Here is a 25,647-nt window from a genome sequence, read left to right on the forward strand (position 1 = left end):
GGCCAACTTGTCAGTGACAGGCTTCTGAAACCATCACAGATGACGTAGTCACATCCTTAAGGTATGGAGCCCACCAAGGTCGTGTGCAACAGACCCAGGAACCCGCTCCCAGGACAGACCGGCTCTGAAACTGTGCAACCAACAGTAGCCTACCTCCAGACGACAGGCATAGTGTAGAGGCCAGCTGTCACCATGAGTGCTGACGTTTTTATATCGCTGCACTGGCTAAGTTCAACCTCTTGAACCTGTTTTTTCCCCTCTGTTCCTCCCCCAGACTCTGCTCCATGCTGGCGAGCACTTTCTAAAGACTCATTTTGAGAAACAGTATCGAGTCAAAGCTTTATTTAATAGCTTTCTACAGCTGTACAGCTCAAGGCTGGTTAAAGAATGTCCCCACACACTTCTCATTTGGAACTTCTGGGAAACCCACTTGGGTTCTGAGGAGCAGCAACCAAGGCCTTCCACCTCTGCCCCTCAGAGTAGACACTCGAGAACACTGGTTGTTCTGGTCTAGGCTACCATATGCTCTACACACACGTCTGCTTGTCCTGCTATCATGGGGGCCTTATGCTCTCCCCTCTGAAGCCCCTCCCCTCACTCAGGGCTCACAGCACAGTGTTGGGTACACAGTGGCTCTTGGCCATTGGGTCAGTCCTCCACCTTTGCAGGGGTCCCCTGAAACCTGAATGGGGAGACTGAAGACCGTACTGTGTTATTTCTTAATTATTTCTTGATTAGTATTAAACATTGCAGCAACAGGCAAGTTAACAAAAAAGTGAGGTAAGTCTGTAAAGGACACCCGTGTGGCACATGATTGGAGGACACCCGTGCAGCACATGATCGGAGGTGTCCACCTTCTTCATATTTCAACTTCGTTTCAGGGAATGGGCAGAAGGAAAGACATGCGATGATGCTAAGCTCTGACCAGCAGGCTCTCCACAACCACAGCTCTCTGCCTTAGGATGGTCTGTCCTTCACCTTCCCCTCCCCCTCCATTCCCATGCCGCCCCAAGCACAGCAAAAACTGCCCCAGTTGGTGCTTCCCAGGAGCCCAGAATAGTCGGTGCCATCTGTCACATCTTGGATGTCATATATCCACTGATGATTCCCAAACAGGGTGGGTCACCATGAAGTGCTGGGAAGGGGGCAGACAAGGATTGGCTGTGTAAGGCAAAAAGCCCTACGGAACACAGAGAGGACGCACAGGTGATTGCAGCTGGAACCCTAGTGGCTCCCAACAGATGGGGGCGGGGGGAGCCCAGGGTACTCAGCCCCCACAGGCACGCCTTCTTCCAGGACAGAGTGGCCTCCAGGACAGAGCATGTCAGGATTGAGAGAGCTTGCTAGCCCCGATTACTCGGGGTGCAGAGCTGCCTGTGGCTGAATGCTCTGGGCGGTTCATCTGGGGCGGATTTCTTTGGAGGGGCCGGCCCCGACGGCACAGCAAGCGTTTTTCATCCAGCACGGACAGGTGGTATTCACACAGGTCAATCAAGGACGCCACCTGCTCATGGAGAGGTTGCAGCTTGAACTTCCTCTGGGCCAGGAAGAAGAAAGCTTCGACAAATGCCTGCAGACACATCCCTGTGGACAAAGAGATGCTGTCAGAGAGCTCATGGTACCTCAAAGATGCTCAACCCCAAAGCACAGCCACTGGCGACAATCAGGCCTGTCTTCTCACTGTACCTCCATGCAGGAAACGCCACACGAGGCTAGCACACAGAGGATCTTCCATGCTCAGGCACCTGCTCTTAAATGGCCCCAGGAAGTAGGTTTTCTCTCTCAGAGATGGGGACACAGAGTCTCAGAGCAGTGAGGATTGTTGAAGTAGAAATGGTTGCGCTTGGATTTAAACCTCACCCCAAATCTTAGTCTCAGGCACCAAGATGAACTGTGTTCCCATGAAAACCCTGCTCCCAAACTTTCACCATTAGAGGCATCATGTCGGCTAACTCATTGACCACAGAACGCTCCGTTCTGATGTGGGCATATGCAGTCAACTGTGTCTTAAGGTTCCTGCATTTTGTTACTTGTAAAACTTACTGAGGGAAGTAAACCCAACCCCCTTCTCTTTGGCTGTCATGTTGTGAGTCCCTTCCCTCCCTACACACCACAGGCGCTTGCACTGAGTGCTTGGTCTCCAGCCGAGGGCACTACTTGTGCGGGTTGCATAATGTCGGATGCAGGTATTTGTGACCGAGAATATACATGTATGTAGAGGTCAGAGGTCAACCTTGGGTGTTGTTCTCTTTATCATTCGTGGTTTATTTTTGAAACAGGGTTTCTCACCGGGACTTAGGACTCATCAATAGGCTAAGGTGACTGGCCAGGGAGCCCCAGGGATCTGCCTCTCTCCCTCTCCAGCTCTGGGACTCTGATCCTGCACCACCATGGTGGCATTTCCTGCAGGTTTGGGGACCCAACTCCAGTCTCCATGCATGTCTAATGGCTAAGTACTGGCCATTTATGCTTCTGCCTTTTAGATCTGCCTGTTCAATTCACCATCCCATTTACTGATAAATTGGATAATTTGGGGCTTGGTGTGTTTGTTGTAATCGATACGTGTTTGAAATTAGTCTCTGGTCAGATGTACAGTGGGCGTGGGTTCTCTTCTCTGGTGACTGTTTTGTGCTGAGCAGAAGCCTCATACCTGCGTGGAATTCCTGTTGTCACTTCCTGGGATTGTTTCCTGTGCTGCTGGGAGACCTGCTCAGAAAGTTTTTGCCTAAGCGTTTTCCCTCCAAGCCCTCCTTGCCCTTTTCTTGGCGGCGACACCTGCCACAGCATGCTCAGGTTTGTTTTGTGATCCTTTGGCTGCTTTGTGTCTAGTTCATTGTTGTCTCCCAGGGACAGGAACCCAGAAGGTGCTTGGTAAAGACACACTAGATTAGTGAACGGCTGCTCAGCTGGCTGGCTGACTGGCTGACTGGGTGGGAAAATGATGTGTCTGTCCGAGGTGTTTTATAGATACGGTTACTGATCGTCTTGGGATCCTGGAGAGGTTATTATTATTGCTATACTCTACAGATGAGGAACAAGACAGAGATGAAGTAACTTCATAAGGTCACTGACAGAGAATAGAAATGAGTTTGAAAACCAACTGTGCTGAGTCCACATGAAAAGGAACCATAGAGCCTAGATCTGTGTGTTTCTCAGGGATTCTCAGGGAGGTGACAACTGTGACTAGAGGCAGTGGGACAAGGTGTGCTAGCTGACACTGGCCCTGCCTCTGCTGTTCCACACCAGCCGATACTGAGCTACAGCTACAACCTGGGACCTGAAAATACCTTTGACTTGGGAATGTGAGTGGGTCAAAACACACTTTTGTTCTTTCCAAACACATCAGTTTTTTCGACTTGGCTGCTCTTTACTATAGATGCCCCACAAGCCCCTTGCTCCACAGAGGAGACAGCAAAGAGTGTGGGAGTCTTGTGGAAAATCCTTTCTATGTAAACAAAAGCCTGCTGTGGAGAGGTAGAGAGCCAGGGAAGCAGGAAGCAGAGATGTTCCACCTCTTGGCTAGGACTTGCTATGCTGTGTGGTGTGTGTGCGCGCGCGCGCATGCGTGCGTTCTGTGCATATGACCATGGATGTGTCTGAGCATAAGAGTCTGTGCATGTGAATGTGTGTGTTCCCGTTGGCTGGGCAGGATGATGCCCAGCTTGCAGCCAGAGAAGCTCACTCACCCTTCAACCTCCCAGCTAAACATTTCTTCCCAAAGCCTGGACCACCAAGAGGCCTGTCTGAAACTGTGCATCTATCTCATTGGCCCACCAAAGGCGGAGTCTGAGGCTGTGCATCTCTGGCATCTGACAAGATAAGGAGCTTGGGCCAGAATGTATTCAGCCACCTTACCAATCACACTGCTTACCTTACTTGAGCGATAGTTCCTACAGCCAGTCTTGGTCCATGAAGGAAGCAGCCCACCGTTTATACTCTGGCTCAAGCCCATCTCAACTCTGTGCTAATGGGTGTCCTAATCACCACTGTCTTGTTGAAATGTTGATTCTGGGGTGAGGCCAGAGACATTCATGTTGTTGGGTCTGGTGGCTGCTGACCTCTGGGCCGCACTGGGGAGCAGGATAGGAAGGAACATATACAGCATCTTGTATGTTGGGGGAATCCCTATTGCTCCCTCCACTGAAGACTGCGTGGGAGGCCAGCTGTCATTCACAGACGGAATTCGACAAGGAGAAGTCCATAGCCGACCTATTTGGATGTGGACATTCTGAAGGAGGAGGAGTGTTTAATTCGATATCCTCGGCTTCTTTTTTAGTCAGTCTTTCCCTGTTTCCTAGAGTGAACATGTGTGCAAAAATAAACCCCCAAAGTGTATTTTGTCTTTTGAGGCAGGTGGAAAAGGGTCTTGCCTTGTAGTCCAGGCTGCCCTCAATTTTGTACAATCCTATTGCCTCAGTCACTAAGTGCTGTGATTGCATGTCTGCATCCCTACATTTGACCTGCAATGGGAAACTCTATTGGGCATGAAGGGTGGCGACAGGGGTACCTGCTTCTTAATGGTGACCCTGACCTTGAAGATGGGTACATATGTTGCTTTGAAAAAAACATTGCAAACACACACACACACACACCAGTTCCCCTCCCTAATTATCCTTGAGGGTATGTTTCAAGACTCCCCAGAGAATTCCTGAAGCTGCAACCAATACCATACTGTATATCCTACATTTTCCCCCTACATGCCCTGCAGCAACACAACATAGCACCAGAATTAATTCACCTCTTCCTCTTTATCCCCAATGCTACCCTTGAGTCACCGATTAATGAAGCATCACCAGTACGGCCACGCTGTTACAGCCACCTGATATAGATGGTTGCTAAGTGACTAACAGTCAGATAGTCCACACAGTATGGATACACTGGATAGGGAGACAATTCATGGGTTCAGGTGGGAAGAAACAGGTCATCCTGGGATTCCATCATGTGATTCAGATACATAATTCACGATGTAAGAACTATTTATTTCTACAATCTTTCTCTTAGTATTTTAAGACCAATGTTGATAGCAGAAGTAGGAAAGCCAGGCTTTGGATAAGAGGGAAAAGAGAAGTGAAGGCTAACAGGCACCAGTGACTCACACAGTGTCATTGTGACCCATAAGCTCACAGCCCTCCTGTAGACCTGTTTACCCCACAGGACTCATGGCTCTTTACAACCCATAAGGGCACTGCCATCACTGTGGAGTCCTTGCTTGCCACCATCTTTTTACCCAAGAGCTTGGTGGCACATGACATCCAAGTCAGTCAATAATCCATAGTCAGGACCAGACCCCAGCTCCACCTCTAGCACAGGGAACTCCTAAACTACACAGCATCCTACTCCCGGAAGGAAAACTGAAAAAGCCGAGTGTGTATCACATGACTGATGGTCTCAGCATTTGGGAGGCAGAGGCAGGAGGATTGCTGAAAGTTTAAGGCCAATCTGGTCTGTCTGGAGAGTCCCAGGCTAGTGAGGGCTCTATAGCAAAATCCTGCTGCATAAAAGACAGAATGAGAGAGACACAGAGAGAGACAGAGACAGAGAGACAGACTGAGAGAGAGAAAAAAATACAACAAAAGGAAAGAAAAAAAATTCAAGCAAAAATATTAAAGCTGGGACCAGGTGAGAAGACAGCCTCTAGTTGGCCACTGGCCCTGTGGGGACTCCCCATGGAAGGCCCTGAGGACTGGGAGTGAGACACACCCCACACAGCACACAAGTCACAGGGGCCTCTGACCCTGGACAGCCGAAGCACATCTGAGTCTCTGGAGATTTCTGTTCCTTTTTTTGTCAAGCTCCCAGAGTAGGATGGCCTGCTCAAGTCAGTGCTCAGCAGCTTCCCCAGAATGGAACCTTCTTATGGCTTAAGGAGCCACAGATGGGACAAATTGAGGAAGACAGCAGGGATTGCACAGGAAAAAATTTTTGGTTGGAGTCAGGGTTAGCAGGGATAGGGTCCTGGGGTTCCCACCAGCAAGGGAGAGCAGCAATTCCTAGCTGCTGGAAGACCAGCCTGGTTTGGAGCCTTCCTAACTAGCCTGGGAGCAGGCAGAGCCTATCATCCTCCTCCATTATTATTCTTTATATAAAACGCAATGCCAGCTGTAACTGTAGTGATGCTCCGGCCTACTGACCCCCTCCCCCAGAGCACTCAAGTGAGTGCCACTCACTTGTGATAACATGAACCAGAGTCTGCTCTGTGCGCTCTCTCTCTCTCTCTCTCTCTCTCTCTCTCTCTCTCTCTCTTTCTCTGAGGCAGGGTCTCACTCTGTAGCCCACACTGTCCTAGAACCCATTATGTAGCTCATAGCAAACCTCCTGCCTCAGTGTCTGAATTACAGGTATGAGCAGATGCTTTTCCAGGTTGCTGTGCGGCCTTCAGGACTGATATTCTAATGTCAGCACAGTGTTTCGGAAAGGCCAGGTGAGACGGTGCACACCTGTAGCCTCTGCACTTGGGAGGCTGAAGCTGGAGGCTTCGTTGAGCCCAGGAGTTGTTGAACAAACAAACAGCCAAATTCATTAAAATTGTGTCTTAATGCACGATTTCTCCACCACTCCCTCTCGGACAATGACTTCTCATATTAGCTAGCTCTTACGGAGAATGGTATAATAAGCAATTGACACATAACTGCTTTTATTTCTTATTCATTTCCTAACAATACTCCTCCATACCAGATTTGTTGAGTATATATATATATATATATATATATATATATATATATATTTCCCCAACAACATATATGTGTGTGTGTGTGTGTATCATATTGATCTAGTAATTAAGTTCATATCTAAATTATTCTTCTGACCTCATAAGTACCCACGGGGACAGAGCACAGGAATGGGGAGATAAGACAGCGTTAAGGCTGTGGGGTAATTGCTCACAAGCTAAGCCAAGGCAGCCATCAGACTATGTGTGGTGCGATCACTGTGGACTTCTGAAAAGCAGTTTGGCAGAAGCTTAACAGCCACGATACCATTTAACACAGTGATGACAGACCTAGAAATTTCCCAAACAAATGATTCCTTCCAGAAGGAACTACAATGCATTCTCTCCTACGGGTGGTTCATTGCCAACTCCGCACAGGACAGAACTTCCGTGGCCTCACAACCTTGTCTGTGTTTTACAAATGGTGTCACATGTGCTCACTCTTGATGGTGCTTTACCCCGTTTCGTCCTACAGCTGGCTTTAACATCCACAGGGCCCCAGGAGCTCTGTGTGTTCTGGAGGCACACTTGACACAGGCATTATGATGTTCATTGTACAGGACAGACGGACACTGACACCAGCTGGGACAGCCCCATGAAAATCCTCCTATGAAGATTCGCAGATGGGTGAAAATGGTATGGTTGTGACTGGGGGACCCTGAACTTCACAATGCCCTGGCTGGGCCAGGAGAGGAACATAGTAATTAAGTTCAGATAGAGCCCTCAAGCCAGAGCTTCCAATCAGGGAGTCTAAGGCGGGGTCTGAAAATCTGTCTTTATAAATCCTGGGGTGCTGCTGAGGGCTAGGGACCAGGGACCTCATCTGGAGGTAAGCCCTCCCCTAACTGAGTCCTGTCTGGATGAACTTTGCTCTGACTGCCCTGAAGTGAGAAACTTGACTTTGGGCTAAAGACATTTTTAAAAAAGAAGTTTATTTTAAGATATTGATTAGGAGAAACCCAACCTGTTATTTTTAAAGTCTAATGACAGATCTGAGAAACTATGGACCTGTTCCAGGGTTGTCCTGAACCCTCCCTTGGATTCTGAGAGACTGCACACTCTTGATTCTTGTATGCTCACTGATCTACCACTAAGTGGGGGAGTTTCTTGACCCTTCCTGGCCCCCGTCCCATCAGTCTTACTAAGGTATAATAGGCTAAGAAGGTTCTAGAAGGCTAGGTCATGGATGGCCCTGTAGGCCATGGCAGAAGGTTTCAGGCTGAAGAAGATGAGAGACCAGCGGGGAGTTGTGAAGTAACAAGACAGCGGTGTCTCCATGCTCAGACCAAGTGGTATGTAGTGTGTGTGTGAGAGAAGACGATGATACTGCACCAGTTCAAACAACGGCTGGCAGTGGTGCCTTGGACTGCTGCTGTAGCAGTGGGGATGAAGGCACTAAGGATGAGCGGATTCTAGATATAGTCCAAGAGCAGTTCAGTGTGAGCTGTGATCTCCCCAGGTGTGAGGGAAAAGCAAGAGTCCTGGCAAAACAGAGCCAGGAGACAGGGCTTCCCTTGGTTTCCAAACACTGTATGCACAAGATAACTGGAGGACCTTGCCAGACAGGCACTTTTCTGCCTCCTTCTTCTGGAGGTGTTGTCTGTCTACAGTGAGCATCAGGAAGTGTGCTTGTCACAGTGGATTTGGGGGACTTTGGGATGAACACTCCAATGTGGCTGTGTCTTGAAGGACTCTTCTGGAGGCAGCATAGTGAGGAAGCCCAGAGGATGCTGTCTGGGAGAGCTACGACGGTATGTACTGGCCTTGACAGGACAGTGAAGAGCCCTTGAGGATGCTGGGGAAAGATGTTGGGGAAGGTCCCTTTAAGGGAAGGTCCCACCATCTCTGTCCTCAGTTGGCCCAGGCTGCCATAGAATTCTACAGATTTGATGACAGAGAGCAGTTTTGTCAAACTGCCTTACACTTAGAGGCTGGAAGTTCCAACCCTGGGTGTCAGCATGGTCAGGCTCTTGGGAGTCCACCTTCTTACTTAAGTGCCTTCAAAGGTCAGAGAGTGAACAGGCAAGTCCTCTGCTGTCTTTTCTGATGAGGGAACTAACACAATTGGAAAGGGGACTCATTTAACCCCAGCCACTTCCTTAGAGACCCTATCTCTTTGATCCATAATCCATCCTAAATGAGGTGGGGGAAGGGTGCTGTGATCCAGTCCAGAGCTTCAGTTCTGAAGCTGAGGCAGCTGCCCTGCCATGTGGGAATACTCTTTCCATCTCCCTAAGTCTCTGAGTCCCAGAGCCATTTAGGAAGAAGTTAAAAACACCTCACCTCTCTCCCTGCCCCTCCACCTGCCACAGGGAGGCCCCTCAAGTCCAGGCTTGGGCACTGGAAACATCTCGTGATATCAGTGTCTTTACACGCGTGTTATAGCCAAAGTGACAAACACCATTGGCTCTCGGTTACTGAGTCTTTTTACGTGAAAACTCTGAGATAAAAACTGCCTGCACATTATTCAATTGGATTTTACCAAAATCATATAACGCAGGTGCTGTTCAAAGCCATTTTACATTCAGGAACCATGCTAAAGTCACCGGGCTGGCAGGTGCCACCCGGGCCAACAGCTCCTCAACAGTTTTCTCCATTGCTGTGTTAAGTCTTCAAACATCTGGCCCCAGGACTGCAAACAAACAACAACATCAGCAATGACACACTTAATGAAGAAAAGGAAATTCCAGAAGCAAAACCAACCTTGGCGTGGATAATGGTTGGGCACCATCCGTCTCTGCCAGATGTCAAGAATGAGAGGCAAGATACACTGGTGTTTGCGAACATGTTTTCCCCACACCTAAAGATAAGCTGTGGAGTGGGATTTGAAACTTCACTTGGGTTGACAGATGGGAGAAAGCAGCCTTTGAAAGGCTCTGATTGCAGACTCACACCTCTCACTGGAGATAGCCATTGCATATTGAGCTGCAGCCACCGGCAGGACATGGCCTCATTCTGTCAATCAGCCAGTGATGGAGGGCCCTCTAGCTCCAGCTGGTACTTGGTCCAATCCTCTCACACCCAGAGAGGTATGGGGCACAACTGACTTGAGGAGTGCACGGCCACTCCCCAGGAAGCCTGTCTTCTGGGCTTAAGGCCTTCGTGCTGCTTCCAGGGTCACACGGCAGCTCCTTGTTGTTGTCTACTTCCGAGAAGTGTTCAGAAAAGGCCACTGGTACATGAGATCTCCATCTGAGGCTGAGGGACACATGCCAGCGGCCAAGCAGCCAGGCAGGGTGACTTCCCAGCCCAGACCCATCTCACAGTTAAACCTGTGTTCTTTTCCCAACCTAATTAAGCTTTCTCCATATTTGATGGCTATGTATTATTTTACAGTTTCCAGAACACATTTGCATATTTGATGTAATTAAATCCAAATCATTGTTGACAGCCAGGGATATCATCCCACACTGGAGATTGATTTCCCCTCCCCCTTTCAGTCACTGCCTGCTGTCTTCACAGTATTCAAATCTCTTTCTTCATACTCAACAGACTCTTTCTTCTGTCTCACAGAAGTCCTAAGTATGCACACACATACTCCTGTTCAGTTTAGATAATTTCCTGAAGGTAAAGTGGGATGATCTGGGCCAGAATCACTATAGTGGTCCTTCCCTGCATACTACAATAGCTCCCAGAAGGGCTGTCCGCTAGGAGAGAGAAGGTACCAAGGTGGTCTTAAAGAGGTCAGCTCAGGAACTTTGGAAAATTCCACCATACCCCTCCCTTCCTGAAAGAGAAAGGTCATAGAGCACACAGGTACCCCTGCCCTCCAGAAGGGAAAAGAGGCTAATTACATTCCTCAGATCACAGGGGGGACTGACCTGCAGATGAGGGAAGCAAACCCAGAGCATTCTTCAGGGAGAACCAACCTTTAGCCACCCACAGATAAGGGAACCCCTTGCTATCTCATTCCCTAAGGACCAATCAGTTTAAAAGTCACACTATTCTGCCAATCACATTGTGCCTAGTGGCTGTTACTCTATTCTACCCCTGAAAACTGGCCACCTGGGGTCACCACCTCTTCTTCGGGTGCAGGACAACCCCAACATATTGGAACACATTGGAACAATAAACTCCTCTTGTTTTTGCATCGATCCCAGGCTCTGCATTGTGCACTCAGGGGATCCTCCGGTAAGCTAAGGCTTGTCAGAGTCTTATAGTCTGTAACTTTAAGTTTTTCAAAACTCACTTTTTATGATGGTTCTTAAACGCTTTAACTTCCCCTTTTGCCTACCACCCACCAGAGGTAGTGAAAAGGAAAGAATATGGGCCCAGGGGGGAGGTGGACCTGTTTAGAAAGATTCTTTGTAGCAACTCCCATCTGTTTTGTCTGGAAATTGGCAGTTCACAGGTTAGCAGCAGCAGCTCCATCCACTAGCAAACACTTTCACAGATACATCAGCAGTCCAGCTCAGTGGAGTTGGGATAGTAAACACAAATCAGCAGTGGTGGTTGCTGTGCCTCTCAGTGAAGCAAAGACCAACAAGTGTTGTACAGCCAGCTCTATAAGCAAGCCTAGCTCAGCTCCCATCAATGTGGAGTACTTTTGATAGTCCCTCCAAACATCACCTGTCCTCCACTAGTCTTGCCTCAGTGTGCGTCTTGCCTCAGCTGACATCACTCTGCCAATCACAGAGTCTGTGGAAGCGGCAAAAAAAGCCACGGCAAACTACCAGAAGTTTTTTTGGTGCATTTCTCTCTCTGAAGTCCCAACAACTGCAGCTCAACTACGAAATGTAAGGCAGACCAATACATGCGTGTCGTTAGCAAAGAATCTTTCATCATGTGTTCTTCCATGTGCTTACTTTAGTTGAATACCCTTTCACCTAAATGTTCCTTCATGAGTCTGCCTTAGCCATTCACCTCTGTCCACTTCAGGAAAACACTCCTTCATGTGTTTGCCCCAGCAAACACCATCCAACACAACTGACTTTCCAAAGAACCCCTAAGTTTCCACTTCAGTGCTCCATGACCAACTTCCAGTCTTCTCTCTGTTCCTGTGGTGCCCAGCAGCCTGGCCTTCAGTTGCATGGACCCACCGGCTGTCACCCCAGTCCCCCAGGCCTAATGCTTGGATCTCATGCTGGGTAGACCAAATTTAGGCAGTTCCTAAGAGATGACAAAGGGCTCAGTGAATGGTGACTGACTTATGTCCATATTCCATCTCTGTAACAGCCAAGCTATCAAAGAATTCTTTTTCTCTATGTCCAAGCCTCTTCATCTATAAAGGAGGGGTAGTAACATCGGCCCTGAGTGGCTTTCACAAGGAGTCACCTGGATGAACAAAGGACTCCAGAAGCTGGCCATGGGCCTGTCTGTCTCCTTTCCACTTGCATTTCCAGATCTAGCCTGTCTTGCCTGCCTAGAGTGCTAGCTCCTGACTCTTGTTTCTCCTTCTACTGCTGGTTGCCCATTGTTGGACTCCCTACTTATCTGAGCTTCATGAGATCACAGAGTCAGGTCTCCTGACCAGCCTTTCCAGTGGTCTCTGTCCATATATATGCGTTGTGGCTTTGAGCCGGTCTCTTTTGTGCCAGGGGCCTCATGTTCCCCTTCTGTAGATGAGGGTCTCTAGGGATTCCAGCAATACTGGTCATTGACTGTATCTTCTGGATGTTTACAATGGTAAAGTGATGGTTAACACCGTCAACCTGATAGAGTCCAGAATCTCCTGAGAGATGGACCTCTAGGCACGGCATGGGAATTAATTATCTTGACAGCATTAACTAAGGTGGAATGACCCACCCACTGTGGGTGGCACCATTCCCTGTGCTAGGGGTCCTGAATTTGTAAGTGGAATGAGCTGAGACGTAGCATTCATTTGCCTCTTCTGACTGTGGATGGCACACAACCAGCTGCTTCAGGTTCCTGCCGCCTAGACTATCTTGGATAGTGAGCTAAGACAACCTTTCCTCTCCTTTAAGTTGCTCTTCTCATTTTATAAGAACACCAGAAAAATAACTAAAGCAAGCGATAAAAAACAAAACAACACCAAATGCAATCATTAGTAAGTTCTTCCTGCTAGGACCCCATCTCAAGCCCTTCCAGAGATCCCATGGTAGTCCAGAGAGGCTGGCATGATTACTCTTCATATTGAGGAGGCCATAGTGCTCAACTAGAGAGGTCAAGGCAGGTGGTCACGTTCTCTTGGCCAAGGCCACATTTCAGACATGGGTGGTGTCTTAGTTTGGGTTTCTATTGCTGTGGTTAAACACCATGGGCAAAAGCAACTTGTGGAGAAAAGGGTTTATTTCAGCTCACAGTTCTTAGAGCAGGAACTCAAACAGAGGCCATTGAAGACTGCTGCTTACTGGAGCTACTCATGGAGCTACTTGCTTTTTTTGTGCAACCCAGGACCATCTGCCCAGGCGTGGCACCACCCACAATGGGTTGGACCCACACATCAATCACATCAGCCCCGCCCCCCAAATGTCCTACAGCTTTGCCTATAGTCCAATCTAATGGAGGCAGTTCCTTGATTGAGGGTCTCCTTCCTGATGGCCCTAGCTTGTATCAAACTGACCAAAACTAACCAACATAGGGGTAGTGCTGGGATCCCCGCCATTGCCCTTTCCTCATTTTCTCTCAAGCCGGAATGAGGAAGAAAGATCCCCAAGGCCCAGCCATACAGGGAATAAAGGCTAGCAAGCCTGCAATATTCCCGCAGCATGCACGGTCACTGCCTACAAGACGCCACTTCCACCTTTGTCCTTGTCTGGATGGAGAAATGAGTAAGTGTGGAGACAGAGCCATAAATAGACCGTGCAGAAAAATCACTATCCCTAGAAGCCCGCGACACCAGTGACAAACAGTCAAGGGTGAAAGTAAACCTTCCATCTCTCATTAATCACAGGTCACAGGCTGGCCCTGGCAGAGACCTGTGGTCTCAGTCTCCTTCCATCTGACATCACCCCTGATTCCACCATAACAGACGGATGTTTCAGACTCACTGGGAAGATGGCGCCTGAGAATTGATCATCCTTCCTTCCCTGCTTCATGACATTCTAGATATCTCTTATGTGACCAGTGGCTTCATGGGTATTCTATTCATGGCTCCAAACTCATTCCCCAGCAAGCTGCCAGCATCTCTGACTTAGAAAGAATGTCAGAGACAGCATTGTCCCAGGACCTTGCACGGCAATTACGCCTTGAAGGAGAAATACATGCATCCAGCACACGTCACAGCTCACTTAATTCCAGGTGGGAGGAGCTTTAGGACCCTCCCCTCCCCCTTCTTCCTTTGGCTGTTCCAAGCCTTGGGTTTGGGGTCTAATTTGTTAGTTGGTTAACGGATGGGAAGCTGGTGATGACCTACAACCTCAGCCCACCATGCAGGTGCAGGCCACTTCCTGGCACACGCCCACCTGCCAGAAAGGCAGGGGAGAAGGGGCCTGGGGCAAGCATAGAGGAAAAAACCTGTGATTTCTTATATTGTCCTGTGAGGTTCTGAGTGGCAGGACGTCCTCTCTGACACTGCCACAAGTGCGTGCTGATTGCCATCTCTGATAGATTCGTGTGAAACAGAATTCACAAGGCTCTGCGCACATCAATAACACTTCTGTATGATCCTGGGCTGAGTATTGTACTTTATGCTTCCCTTTGCTTTCTCTCTTCCATCCCTTCCTTCTTTTCTCTTTCTCTTTTTCTTTTCAGACTTTTACTGTGAAGCCCAGGCTGGCTTCATTCTCACCTGCCTGCTTCAGGCTCCCAAGTGTTCAGGTTCCGAGCATGGATGGCCACACTGAGCGTGTCGTGTACTCTTGACCCCTCCCTATATCTGCATATACATATCCACTCGTTTTTTCCAGACTGCACAGACGTTCCTAGTGGATACACATCATGAGCTATAAAGCCCCTCTCACTACAGTGGGACACTTCTAATGTTGTTTCTTTTTTCTTTACTAATGTTATGCTCACATGATGCTGTAACAAACATCTTTGCACACCTATCAGAACATGCCATACTTGAAGGAGCCATGCCTTTCTTCCAGTGGACACTTCCTGGTCACATCCTGCCGAAGTCTCCTGGGATTGGGACCCTGAGGGAACAGCGGGGAGACACTGCACAGCAAGATCTTCTTTTTACTTGCTTATTTATTTAGTGAGGTTCTTGTGTGGCGCATGCTGGTCTCAGACTTGCTGTATAGTTGACGATGACCTTGAACTTCTGATCCTCAGGCTTCCACCTCTCAAGAGTTGAGGTCACAGGTACCTACTATCATGCAGCGTTGGGCATCAACCACAGAGCTTTGTACATGCCAGGCAAGCGCTCTACCAACTGAGCTACATCCTCTGGAGGAAGACTTTTTTTTAATTTATATGAGTACACTGTAGCTGTCTTCAGACACACCAGAAGAGGGCATCTAATCTCATTACGGACGACTGTGAGCCACCATGTGGTTGCTGGGATTTGAACTCAGGATCTCTGGAAAAGCAGTCAGTACTCTAACCTCTGTGCCATCTCTCCAGCCCCAGAGGAAGACTTTTTATAATGAGGAGTGAGGTCATGCAAAATGCTATGAAAGGGTCTTTGGTAGCGATGAGAGGAGAGACAGGTGTTTTGAAATCTGTCCCTTGATTGAATGCTCCAGCATGGGTCTTCTCTGATTGTCAGCCACCAGACAGGACAGCCTGACCTCTGGAGTGGAACAGGCTGCCTGAGGTGCCATCTATCTCTTCCTCTTCTCTCTTCAACCCACCCCTCTCAGCCAAACCTCCCAGGTGCAGGCACGCCTCTGCAGCGCCCTCCCTTCCAGGCCCAGGAGAGGACCCGCTCTGGGCCCCTCAGGTCTAGCACAGCTTTTTGAAGGAGTGGGTGTCTTCCTTCCCCTTCCACCTCTCACCTCTTGTCAGCTTCCCTCTGCAGCATCCACTGAGTGGCAGCTCCCCATCCCCCCTGCCCCCTCGGCTGCTTGGTTCCCTTGTGCTGGGGTCCTCAGGGTGCTCCTCCCTTGCCCCCTTCCCTGTCCCCCCTGTCATTTATTAGCTGAGTTTTAAATACCTCCAGTGAAATGCCATCTAAATTCCTCCCAGTCCTTATCTGCAGGCCACAGGGGCTTTTGCCTCTGGGATACCTCATTAGCATCTCAAAGAATCTGTTGTGGGCTTTCCTATCCTGCCTTTTTTACTTACCTTGATAAATGGCACCTCTACCTACCTACTTTTGGGAGCCAGAAACCCCCAGGGCAGTTTTGAAACTTCTCTCCTACAACCTCAGCTTCCTGAAACACTTCATTCTGTACATCAAACACAGCAAGCCAAGCTCTCCACCTGCTGGGATGTTTGACCTCTGCTGGGACACTAGTGCCCATCTCACCTGCCCTCCTGCCTCCGAAACTGCCTAATAGAGACCAGATCAGCCCTGCATTCCCCTGACTGAAACTCAGGAGGGAATCCACACTTGAAAGAGCTGCTCCTAAGTCCCTCGTCCCTTTCTCTAGTGGCTTGGAACAGCAGTGTTCCCTTCCTACTGTTCCACCAACACTCTCTAGGACTACAATGCCCTGTCCCTGCATCCCGCCTGGTGACTCTTTGCATCTTTCTAATCTCAGTTGCTATTGACCATAGTGAGTTTATTTTTCTCAGTTGCACCTCCCTGGTCCACCTCCTGAGAGAAATCACTCTATGTTATGCTCATTGAAAGGTATTTTCTTTTACAGAATTCTATCTATCTATCTATCTATCTATCTATCTATCTATCTATCTATCTATCTATCTATCATCTATCTATCTATCTATCTATCTATCTATCTATCTATCTATCATACTTAGGTTACAGGAAGGTTTCAGTGTTACATGTCTGCCTGGCTGCTCTGAGCAACACCTGTGTGACACACAGCACAACTGTCATCCTACTTGGGCTATCAGTCACTATGCATGAAGACGGGAAGTGCCTCAGGTAGGCTGTGTGTGTGTGTGTGTGTGTGTGTGTGTGTAAAACTAATGTGTCTGGCCTGGAGAAGACACCTGTGAATTAAGCTTCCTTCCTGATTTCTTTAAGTCACCAGAGGGACCCAAGCTTGGTGGGACAGCGTGTCCCCTTGCAGGGCAGCTGCATAGACTCCATACAGCCATGTGGTGGCCCTCTACATCCCAAGATGGCGGGTGGTGCCCTTTAACCTAGCTGCACCTTTGAGAATTTAGAGAAGCTGAAGGCTGGGCCTGGGGGAGAAGGTGGGCTGTAGGGGTGATGATGTCCACTCACAAGGGGTCCCAGCCCTGTCCTCAAGGAGACAACCCTGAGGTGCTCTTCAGAGCCTGCCTGTCACTTGGAGAGGTGAAAGGAGGTAGATCAGTGTCAGAAGATGGAGCAGTGGGTTCCAGCTTGACTCGCATTAGAACGTCACATGGAGCACAGAGGCAGGAAGGGAAATGCTCCTTTATGCCGGAGTTTATTTTTGTCACCCTGTCAGAGAGAAATTGCAGCCCTGGGGGCATTGGAGCTGCACAGAATTACCCAAAACATTAACATGCAAATTGCCTTCTTTAGAGAAGGTAATTTTATTAGTGCACGAAAATCTGAAAAACCAGTTTCTTTCTTGTACGGTGCCTGGGCGCAATCCTGTCCTGGAGCTGTCGGGACCAGCACACTGGGGAAAATGAGGAGAGACTTGAACCTGGTTAGGGTTTTGTCATCTTCTCTAGTCACACACCCTTAGCATGGCAGCTGGTGGCTGCCAGGTGGTGCTGCCTGGGATGGAGAGAGCAAGTGACTGCCTCGAGATCCATCGCACAGGCCATGTGCCTCAGAGAGCCCGAGGAGTGCCGGGAAACCACTGTGGGGCCTGGAGGCCTCCGCTCTGAGAACCAAGAGCTGCCTGTTCCTGTGGACGCTTAGTCACATCTATTCTAGAGCACATCTACTTCACAGAACTAAGTCACAGGCCCCCCAAAGAGAACCAGGATCTGGCAGGAAGGCACTTGTGGGTATCGGAGGGGAGGGAAGGGGGAGGGGGGTGCTGGGGCCCGATATCAGGGATGGGCACTGCAGGAACTCTTAGGCAGGAAGGGTTTCACAGGGTCTGGTCAAGGCTGTTAAAATGGTGGGAATGGGAAAAATTCCGGGCAGGCAGAAACATCTGAGCAGAGGGGTAGAGATGGGGACCAGCAGTCTGTAATAAAGGTGCCCATGGCAGGGGAAAATGGTGGAGGGATGGGGGATGGGAATGCAGAGAGTGGAGACAGTCAGCAGAGGTGCCTCCAAAGGCTGCTCTTTCACTCTGCTGTTGCCCAGTGGTTTGTAACCTGTAGAGCTTGCTTAGAACAGAAAGAAAGAATTCCATGCCCCATGGGATTTTAGGAGGGAGGGGGGTTTCCCAGCCCCAGGGTGCCAAAATGACAGAAGGTTCTATGAGGCTGCGATTACATAAGGCTCCCTCCTCTTTTTAAGCAGTGAACAGGAAAAGCAGGGGCAGAGACGCCCACAGCCACCAAGAAGCTGCTGGGTGATGTCAGGTCTGCCCCAGCAGGGATGTGCACTCTTCCAGGGAGGCTCCACATCCTCCCTCACCCTCACCTGGATGGCAGCTGTGGCTTATAGCCATGGTGGGGGTACAGGGAATTTCTGAGAGACTCAGTGGTTGTCTTTTCTGAAGCCCAAGGGGAAATGGTGCTGCTATTGGCATTCGGGGCTGAGTAGCTCTTTGCTGGGGCTGCCCAGGACATCATGGGAGTTTAGCAGTACCCCCAGCACTGCCTGCTAGATGCTGGTGACGGTTCTGCCCGCAGCGGTGACCAGACATGCTCACACCCCGGGAGAACGTGGGGCTCGGGCTTTAAGCCCTGTGACTTGCTGTTACAGTGGAATGAATGCACACTTGAGAACGAAACCTTGGCACTGTGCTTTCTGCTGGAGACCTTGGTCCAGCTGGGACCCTCCAAGAGCCCAAGTGCAGACTGATCAGATAGCACTTTTGAGTTTTAGGATGCCCAGATTTATCCCAAGATTCCACAGAAAGTCTCTGCCAGTGATTCGTGAGACACATTCATGGTAAGTGCTGACTGATGGAGCTGAGTGTGCCCAAGTTCCAGGTGGGGGCCATGCATTCATGGAAGAGGTTCCCAAGGCCCCACTGTAGTCCAGACTGGCCTTATACTTGTGATCCTCCTGCCTCATCCTCACAGGTGTTGGGGTAACAGGTGTGCACCACCAAGCAAAGCGACTTTCAGATCGCCATTGTGTAAATGTTGGCATCTGGTGGGTTATTTTCCCCATCCAAGTGGAAGGCTCTTGTGGTTTGGATGTAGAATAAACCTGGCTTGTGACCTGACACAAGCTAGAGTCCTCAGAGGGGAGGGAATGTCAATTGAGAAACTGCATCCAGAAGATATGACTGTGTTTTTTAAATTAATGATTAATGTGGGAGGGCCTAGACCACTGTGGGTGGTGGCACCCCTTGGCTGGTGGTCCTGTCTCTTTGTATTTTAATAATGTATTTAATTTTATGCCCATTTGTGGTTTTGCCTGCACTCATGTCTGTGTGAGGGTGTCAGGTCCCCTAGGCCTAGAGTTGCAGACCATTGGGAGCTGCCATGTGGGTGCTGGGCAGAGCAGCCAGTGCTCTCAGCCACTGAGCCATGTCTCTAGCCCTGTCTCTGGGCGCTATAAGAAAGCAGGATGAGCAAGCTCCTATGGAGCACCCCTCCATGGCCTCTGCATCAGCTCATGCCCCAGATGCCTGCCCTGACTTCCTTCAGCGGTGGACTGTGATGCAGAAGTGTGAACCAGATAAACCCTTCCCTCCCCAACTTGCTTTTGGTTACTGTGCTTCTCCACAGCAATAGTAGCCCGGGCTCAGCCCGGGACCCCAGCACACAGGTGGAGGATTATCAGGCTCCATTTAGGAAGGAGACTTCAGAAAAACCCAAAAGCAATGGGGGTAGAAAAATAAAGCCAATGACATAAGAGGAAACCCAGGCCTCTGGCACTGGCAGCCGCAGCACAGTCAACACAGCCTGGGCCCAGGCAAGATAAATATAAAACTCTCAGAAAGGAGGGCTCGAAAGAGAGTTAAAAATATTTTGAACTAAATAAAAATGAAAACAGAACACACTGGAGTGTGTGGGACACAGTGTAGTCAGATGTACAGAATCAAATGTATGGATTAGGCAAGCCGTTCTGAAACTGGAAAAAGAAATGTTTTCAGGCTGGGGGTGGTGACTCACAGCCTTGACTTCTGCACTTAGGAGGTGGAGGCACAAGTGAATTTGGGGACAGCCTGGTCTACACAGTGAGTTCCAAGCCAGTCAGGGTTACAGAGAGATCCCGTCTTACAGGAAAAGAAAAAAAAAAAAGTCTTATTTTAGGAAACAGAAAAAGAGCAAATTCAAAATGGCCAAAGATATGGTAAAAATCAGAAAACAAATCGATGAAATTAGACACGAAATCAACAAGAAAAAAAATCAATAAAACAGAGGAGTTTATCCTTGGGGTGGGGGTGGGGGATCAATAGAACTGATAAGCCTCTAGCCAGCTTAACTGAGGAGAAATAGAAGATCGCTAACTAATTATACATTACTAATATCAGCAACCGGAGCAAGGGCTCCTAATGTTAGCATCAGAAGTGTACCCCGACCCAGGGCCATGCATGAGTGTCATGGATGACACCTGTGCCTGTGAATTTAGTAATTCAGGTGAAATGGACCAGTTTCTTCAAAGACACAATTTACCAAAATTTACATAAGGAAACTCATAATCCAACGAACTTAATAGCTCCTAGAGAAGGTCGATGAATAATTAACAGCTTTCCCTGCCCCCAAAAGCACCAGGCCCTAAAGGGCTCCTCACTTGAGTTCTCCCAGATGTTTAAAAGAAAATGGAGCTAAGTCACGTTAGACTGTTTAGAACAGAGACGGAGCACTGGTGTTCAGGTGCGTGCTCTGTAGCATTCCAGAAGCTTCCCAGCCTTCTTTGTTCTTACGTCAGTATTATCCCCCTGTGGTCTAATAACACCTAATCAAATTCTCTGCCTTCTGACACTGCAGGTCTGCAATTCCACCTACCCAGCTGCTTTAAGGCTAGTTAATCTGAGCAACTCAATGAGAGTCTGTCTCAAAAACCAAACCAAACCAAACCAAACCAAACCAAACCAAACCAAACCAAACCAAACCAAACCAAACCAAACAAAACAGTAGTGGGGGGTACAGCTCTGCAGGAGAGAATTTGTCTATTGTGTATGTAGGAAGCAGGCCCTTGGTTCAATTTCCAGTTTTGCAATCAATCAATCAATCAATCAATCAATCAATATTAAAAAACACATTAATGGAGGTTTAACATCATACTAATATGACGCATGGGTTAATATTCCCTAAGAATGGAGAAGAATGTGTATTCCAGTCTTATTGCGTGAAGCATACTAAGCTCATCCACCAGATCAAGCCCATGGAGCGAGTGTTCGGTCCACCTGTACTCTGACCCATTTCCTGGGCAGCTCCCCTCTCAGGTGCAGATGGGGCTGCTACTGTCTCCCAGTGGAGCTGCAGATGCAATGCCTCGCTGCTGTCAGCTGCAGTCATGTGTGGCACTGTTATGTGCAACTAGAGGACTGACCCTGTGGTTATGGCCCATCTTCATCTCTGGCCATTTTCCTTGTTCTAGAGCCTGCTTTGTCCAGAATTGACAAAGGCACACCATCCCAGATTTGGTTTGTGTGAGTATATGTCTGTCTGTCTGTCTTTGCCTCTTTCCTCGACTCTTTGTGTTTTTAAGGTTTAAATGGAGTTTTCATAAATATCAGAGTTGTCTTTTTGTATATTTATTTTTGAATTATCATCATGATCTTCATCATCACCACCACCACCACCATCATCATCAGTAGTAACTCTTGACTGTCCTGGAACTCCTCTGTAGTCTAGGCTGACCTCAAACTCAGAGATCCACTGCCTATGGCTCTGCCTCCCAAGTGCTAGGACTAAAGGCAAAGGCTACTACACCTGGCTTGTTTTCTTGTTTTTTTTTTTTAAGATCTTCTCAACAGGTCCCACATTTTAATTGACATATTTGATGTGGGATGTAAAACCATGCCAGGAAGTTTGGTAAGGTAGAGCAGGTTGAGACCTGGAGACTCTGTGGGCCCACACCTGAGGCTTGGGCGACTCCCAGCTCCCTGCCAGATTCCTGACTTGGAGCACATGCCATGCTGCTCACATAAAAGGGCTTCCCACATAAATGTGTCCTATGATCAACAGCGTTCTCCATGCTAATGAGGTACCTAGAGCCCGGAGGGCTTAGCCAATAAGCTTCCCCTCCCAGACATTCCTCCCTGCACAGGTATTTAATCTCAAGCCTACTCTGAGAAGTGGGTATGGTATGTTATCCATCCATTTTCTGCCACGAATAACCAATAAACTGTTTAGAACTATGGACTGTCTCTTTCAAGAGCCGATGTGGAGAGCCATGGAGAAGGCGTTCGCCTACAGAGACACAGCTTAATTCTCCTGTACACTTCTTTGCTATCCCAGTCGCAACTGCCACCAAGCCTGCCTCTGCCAAGCTGAACCACTGGGACAAGCTGGAACTCCCTTTTCTCCCAGTCCCAGGCTAGATGCTGTCCCCAGCCTGTGGGCCCCCGACCCTGTTTTCAGCTTTCTGAGACTCCCAGTAGAGCGTGGATGTCCAAGAGTGTCATGGGATAAATGTAGTCAAACTCCCCGAGTTCCGACTCCCTAAGAGGCCGTGCCCAGTGGCAGAGCAGACAGACTCGGACCCGCAATTTGAGGCTCTCACATTTAAACTCATGGCTGATATAATTGGATTAATACATGTAATGACTGCAACTGTTTTCTATTGATTTTCTCTGATCTTTCTTTTCTTTTGAAATCTTGAAATCTGCTGGCTTTGGTTTCAAGCAGAACATTTTATATGGATATTTTCTCCATTTCTTTCTCCTCTTCCTCCTTTCCTCTTCCTCCGATTTCTCCCTCTCCTCTTCTTTCTTCCCTCTGCCTCTCCCTCCTCCTCTCATTCTAAAGAGTGGACCATAGATGTGTGACACCATGCTAGCCTAGCTTAAGATGCATATTTAGCCAATAACTCCATTTTTAAATACAAATATGTCACTTCAGAGAAAAATGAAAAAAAAATCTAGGTGACTTTGCTCTTAATTTTTTTGCTGCAACTCCAAGAGCAAAATCTATTAAAGAAATAATGAAACAAGGAAAGTTGGACTTTATTAAACTTAACAACCTCTGCTTTGATAAGGATATTATTTTTAAAATGGGGTTAGGAGTCTAGACCAGTGGATGAGACTAGCCTACCATAGACAAGGCCTCCAGTTCTAACCCAGTATGGGGGAAGATTTAAAAAACAAAGTTAGGAGACAAATCATAGATTGGAAAAAACAGTTTTTAAATACATATGTAATGAAAAACTTGTGTCTTAAAGAACTCTTAAAACTCAATAAAAAGAAAATAATTCAAACTTTAAGAAAGGAACAAAGATCTGAAGTGATGTTCCCACCTAGGAATGTATATAAAAGGCAAAGAAGCATATGAAAATATGGTTAACATTAAAATGTGCACCAAATTTCAAATTAAAACAGCGAGGTGTTTACCACTGCTTCATATCCACGAAGAGGGTTAAATAAAAGAACAAAACTTTTTTTCTTTAATATCTCTGACTATTCCATGTGTTGACAATTATGTAGAATAACAGTCAGGACCACAAATGGCACTGCCACTTTGGAAGACAAACTGTTTTGTATAAGACTAAAACTTAGCAGTATCATATGCATTTGTCAAGACTGGAGAGACGGCTCAGTGGTTAAGAGCACTGACTGCTCATCCAGGGGTCCTGAGTTCAACTCCCAGCAACCACATGGTGGCTCATAGCCATCTGTAATGAGATCTGATGCCTGCTTCTGTCTGATGCTCTAATCTGTCATTTATGCTATCATGTGAGTGTGGACGACAGAGGACAACGTACAGGAGTAAGTTTTCTCCTTCTACCTTGAGGTTGAATTCAGGTCATTAGGAATTGATCTCGTGAGTCATCCCACTGGCTCCCACCCTCCATTTTTATTCTTCCTGTGTCCCCAACTGATTGGGTGGGACCTGCTTCCATCAAGGGTGAACCTTCCCCACTCAGTCCACTGACCCACTCTCCTCTGGAAAATCTCACAAGCACATCTATAATCAATGCTTTACCAGCTCTCTAGGTGTTCCTTAGACTAGTCAGGTTGACAGCCAAAATTAATCGCCACAACCATATGGTCTAACAGCCACATTGATGGGTATTTGTCTACCCATGTAAAAAATTTATGTCCACACAAAACCTGCACATGCATATTCATAGTCAATTCATCCCCCACTACCAAAAAGTGAAGCAATCAAGATACCCTTTACAAGGTAAATACATCCACAAATTGTGATTATGCCCATTTAATGGATGGCTAACCAGAGACTCAAATAATGAACTATTAAGGAATAAAAAGGCACAGAGGATCTTAAAGGCATACTGCTGGTGGAAGAAGCCAGTCTGAACAGGCTAGGCACACTATGATCCCAACAGTCACGACATTCTGGAAAAAGCAGAATTACATAGAGTCAAAAGCTCACAGTGGTTGCCAAGGGCTCCAGGAATGTGTGTGTGTTTGTGTGTGTGTGTGTGTGTGTGTGTGTGTGTGTGTGTGAGAGAGAGAGAGAGAGAGAGAGAGAGAGAGAGAGACAGAGAGAGAGACAGAGAGAGAGACAGAGACAGAGAGAGAGAGACAGAGAGAGAGAGACAGAGAGTCAGGGAGTGGTAAGTAGGGTACAGAGAGGCTTGGGGCCTCCTGAGCAATGCAGGGCTGATAGTTACAGGTCCTCATGCAGTTGTTAAACACATAGAATGTGGGCTGGATAGAGATGGCACAGCAGCTAAGAGCACCAGCTGCTCTTCCAAAGGACCTGAGTTTGATTTGTAGTGCCTGTTTGACTGTTCACCACCATTTACCCTCTTCTGAACTCCTTAGGGATCAGACTCACACGTGACACACAGACATACAAGCAGGTAAAAGACACATACATATAAAATACAAAAATGAAGAATTAAAAGAATAATAAAAAGATTTAAAAAAAAAAACAGACTCATAGAATGTGCAATACATCCTTAGTTAGAGTCACGCCAAGATATTTTATATTATTTGTGACTATTGAGAAGGGTGTTGTTTCCCTAATTTCTTTCTCGGCCTGTTTATTCTTTGTGTAGAGAAAGGCCATTGATTTGTTTGAGTTAATTTTATATCCAGCTACTTCACCGAAGCTGTTTATCAGGTTTAGGAGTTCTCTGGTGGAAGTTTTAGGGTCACTTATATATACTATCATATCATCTGCAAAAAGTGATATTTTGACTTCATCTTTTCCAATTTGTATCCCTTTGATCTCCTTTTGTTGTCGAATTGCTCTGGCTAGGACTTCAAGTACAATGTTGAATAGGTATATAAAATATCTTGGCATGATTCTAACTAAGGAAGTGAAAGATCTGTATAATAAAAACTTCAAGTCTCTGAAGAAAGAAATTATAGAAGATCTCAGAAGATGGAAAGATCTCCCATGCTCATGGATTGGCAGGATCAACATTGTAAAAATGGCTATCTTGCCAAAAGCAATCTACAGATTCAATGCAATCCCCATCAAAATTCCAACTCAATTCTTCAACGAATTAGAAAGTGCAATCTGCAAATTCATCTGGAATAACAAAAAACCTAGGATAGCAAAAACTCTTCTCAAGGATAAAAGAACCTCTGGTGGAATCACCATGCCGGACCTAAAGCTTTACTACAGAGCAATTGTGATAAAAACTGCGTGGTACTGGTATAGTGACAGACAAATAGACCAGTGGAATAGAATTGAAGACCCAGAAATGAACCCACACACCTACGGTCACTTGATCTTCGACAAGGGAGCTAAAAACATCCAGTGGAAGAAAGACAGCTGCTTGTGGACGTTGTACATCGTGGTGCGNA

The 25,647-nt window shown here is 47.6% G+C and overlaps 1 protein-coding gene across 2 annotated transcripts in view; it reads right to left on the reverse strand.

Annotated features, from left to right (window-relative positions):
- Positions 1-362: 362 nt before the first annotated feature.
- Ttll11 (tubulin tyrosine ligase like 11) overlaps positions 363-25,647 on the reverse strand; it is a 233,650-nt gene continuing 208,365 nt past the window's right edge. For both annotated transcript variants that reach the window (XM_021156573.2, XM_021156572.2), the window contains one exon: positions 363-1,584. In XM_021156573.2, coding sequence (XP_021012232.2) covers positions 1,325-1,584 — 260 coding nt within the window. In that variant the 3' untranslated portion in view covers positions 363-1,324. The remainder of the gene's footprint in view (positions 1,585-25,647) is intronic.

Source organism: Mus caroli, chromosome 2, assembly GCF_900094665.2.
Source record: "Mus caroli chromosome 2, CAROLI_EIJ_v1.1, whole genome shotgun sequence".
Taxonomy (NCBI): domain Eukaryota; kingdom Metazoa; phylum Chordata; class Mammalia; order Rodentia; family Muridae; genus Mus; species Mus caroli.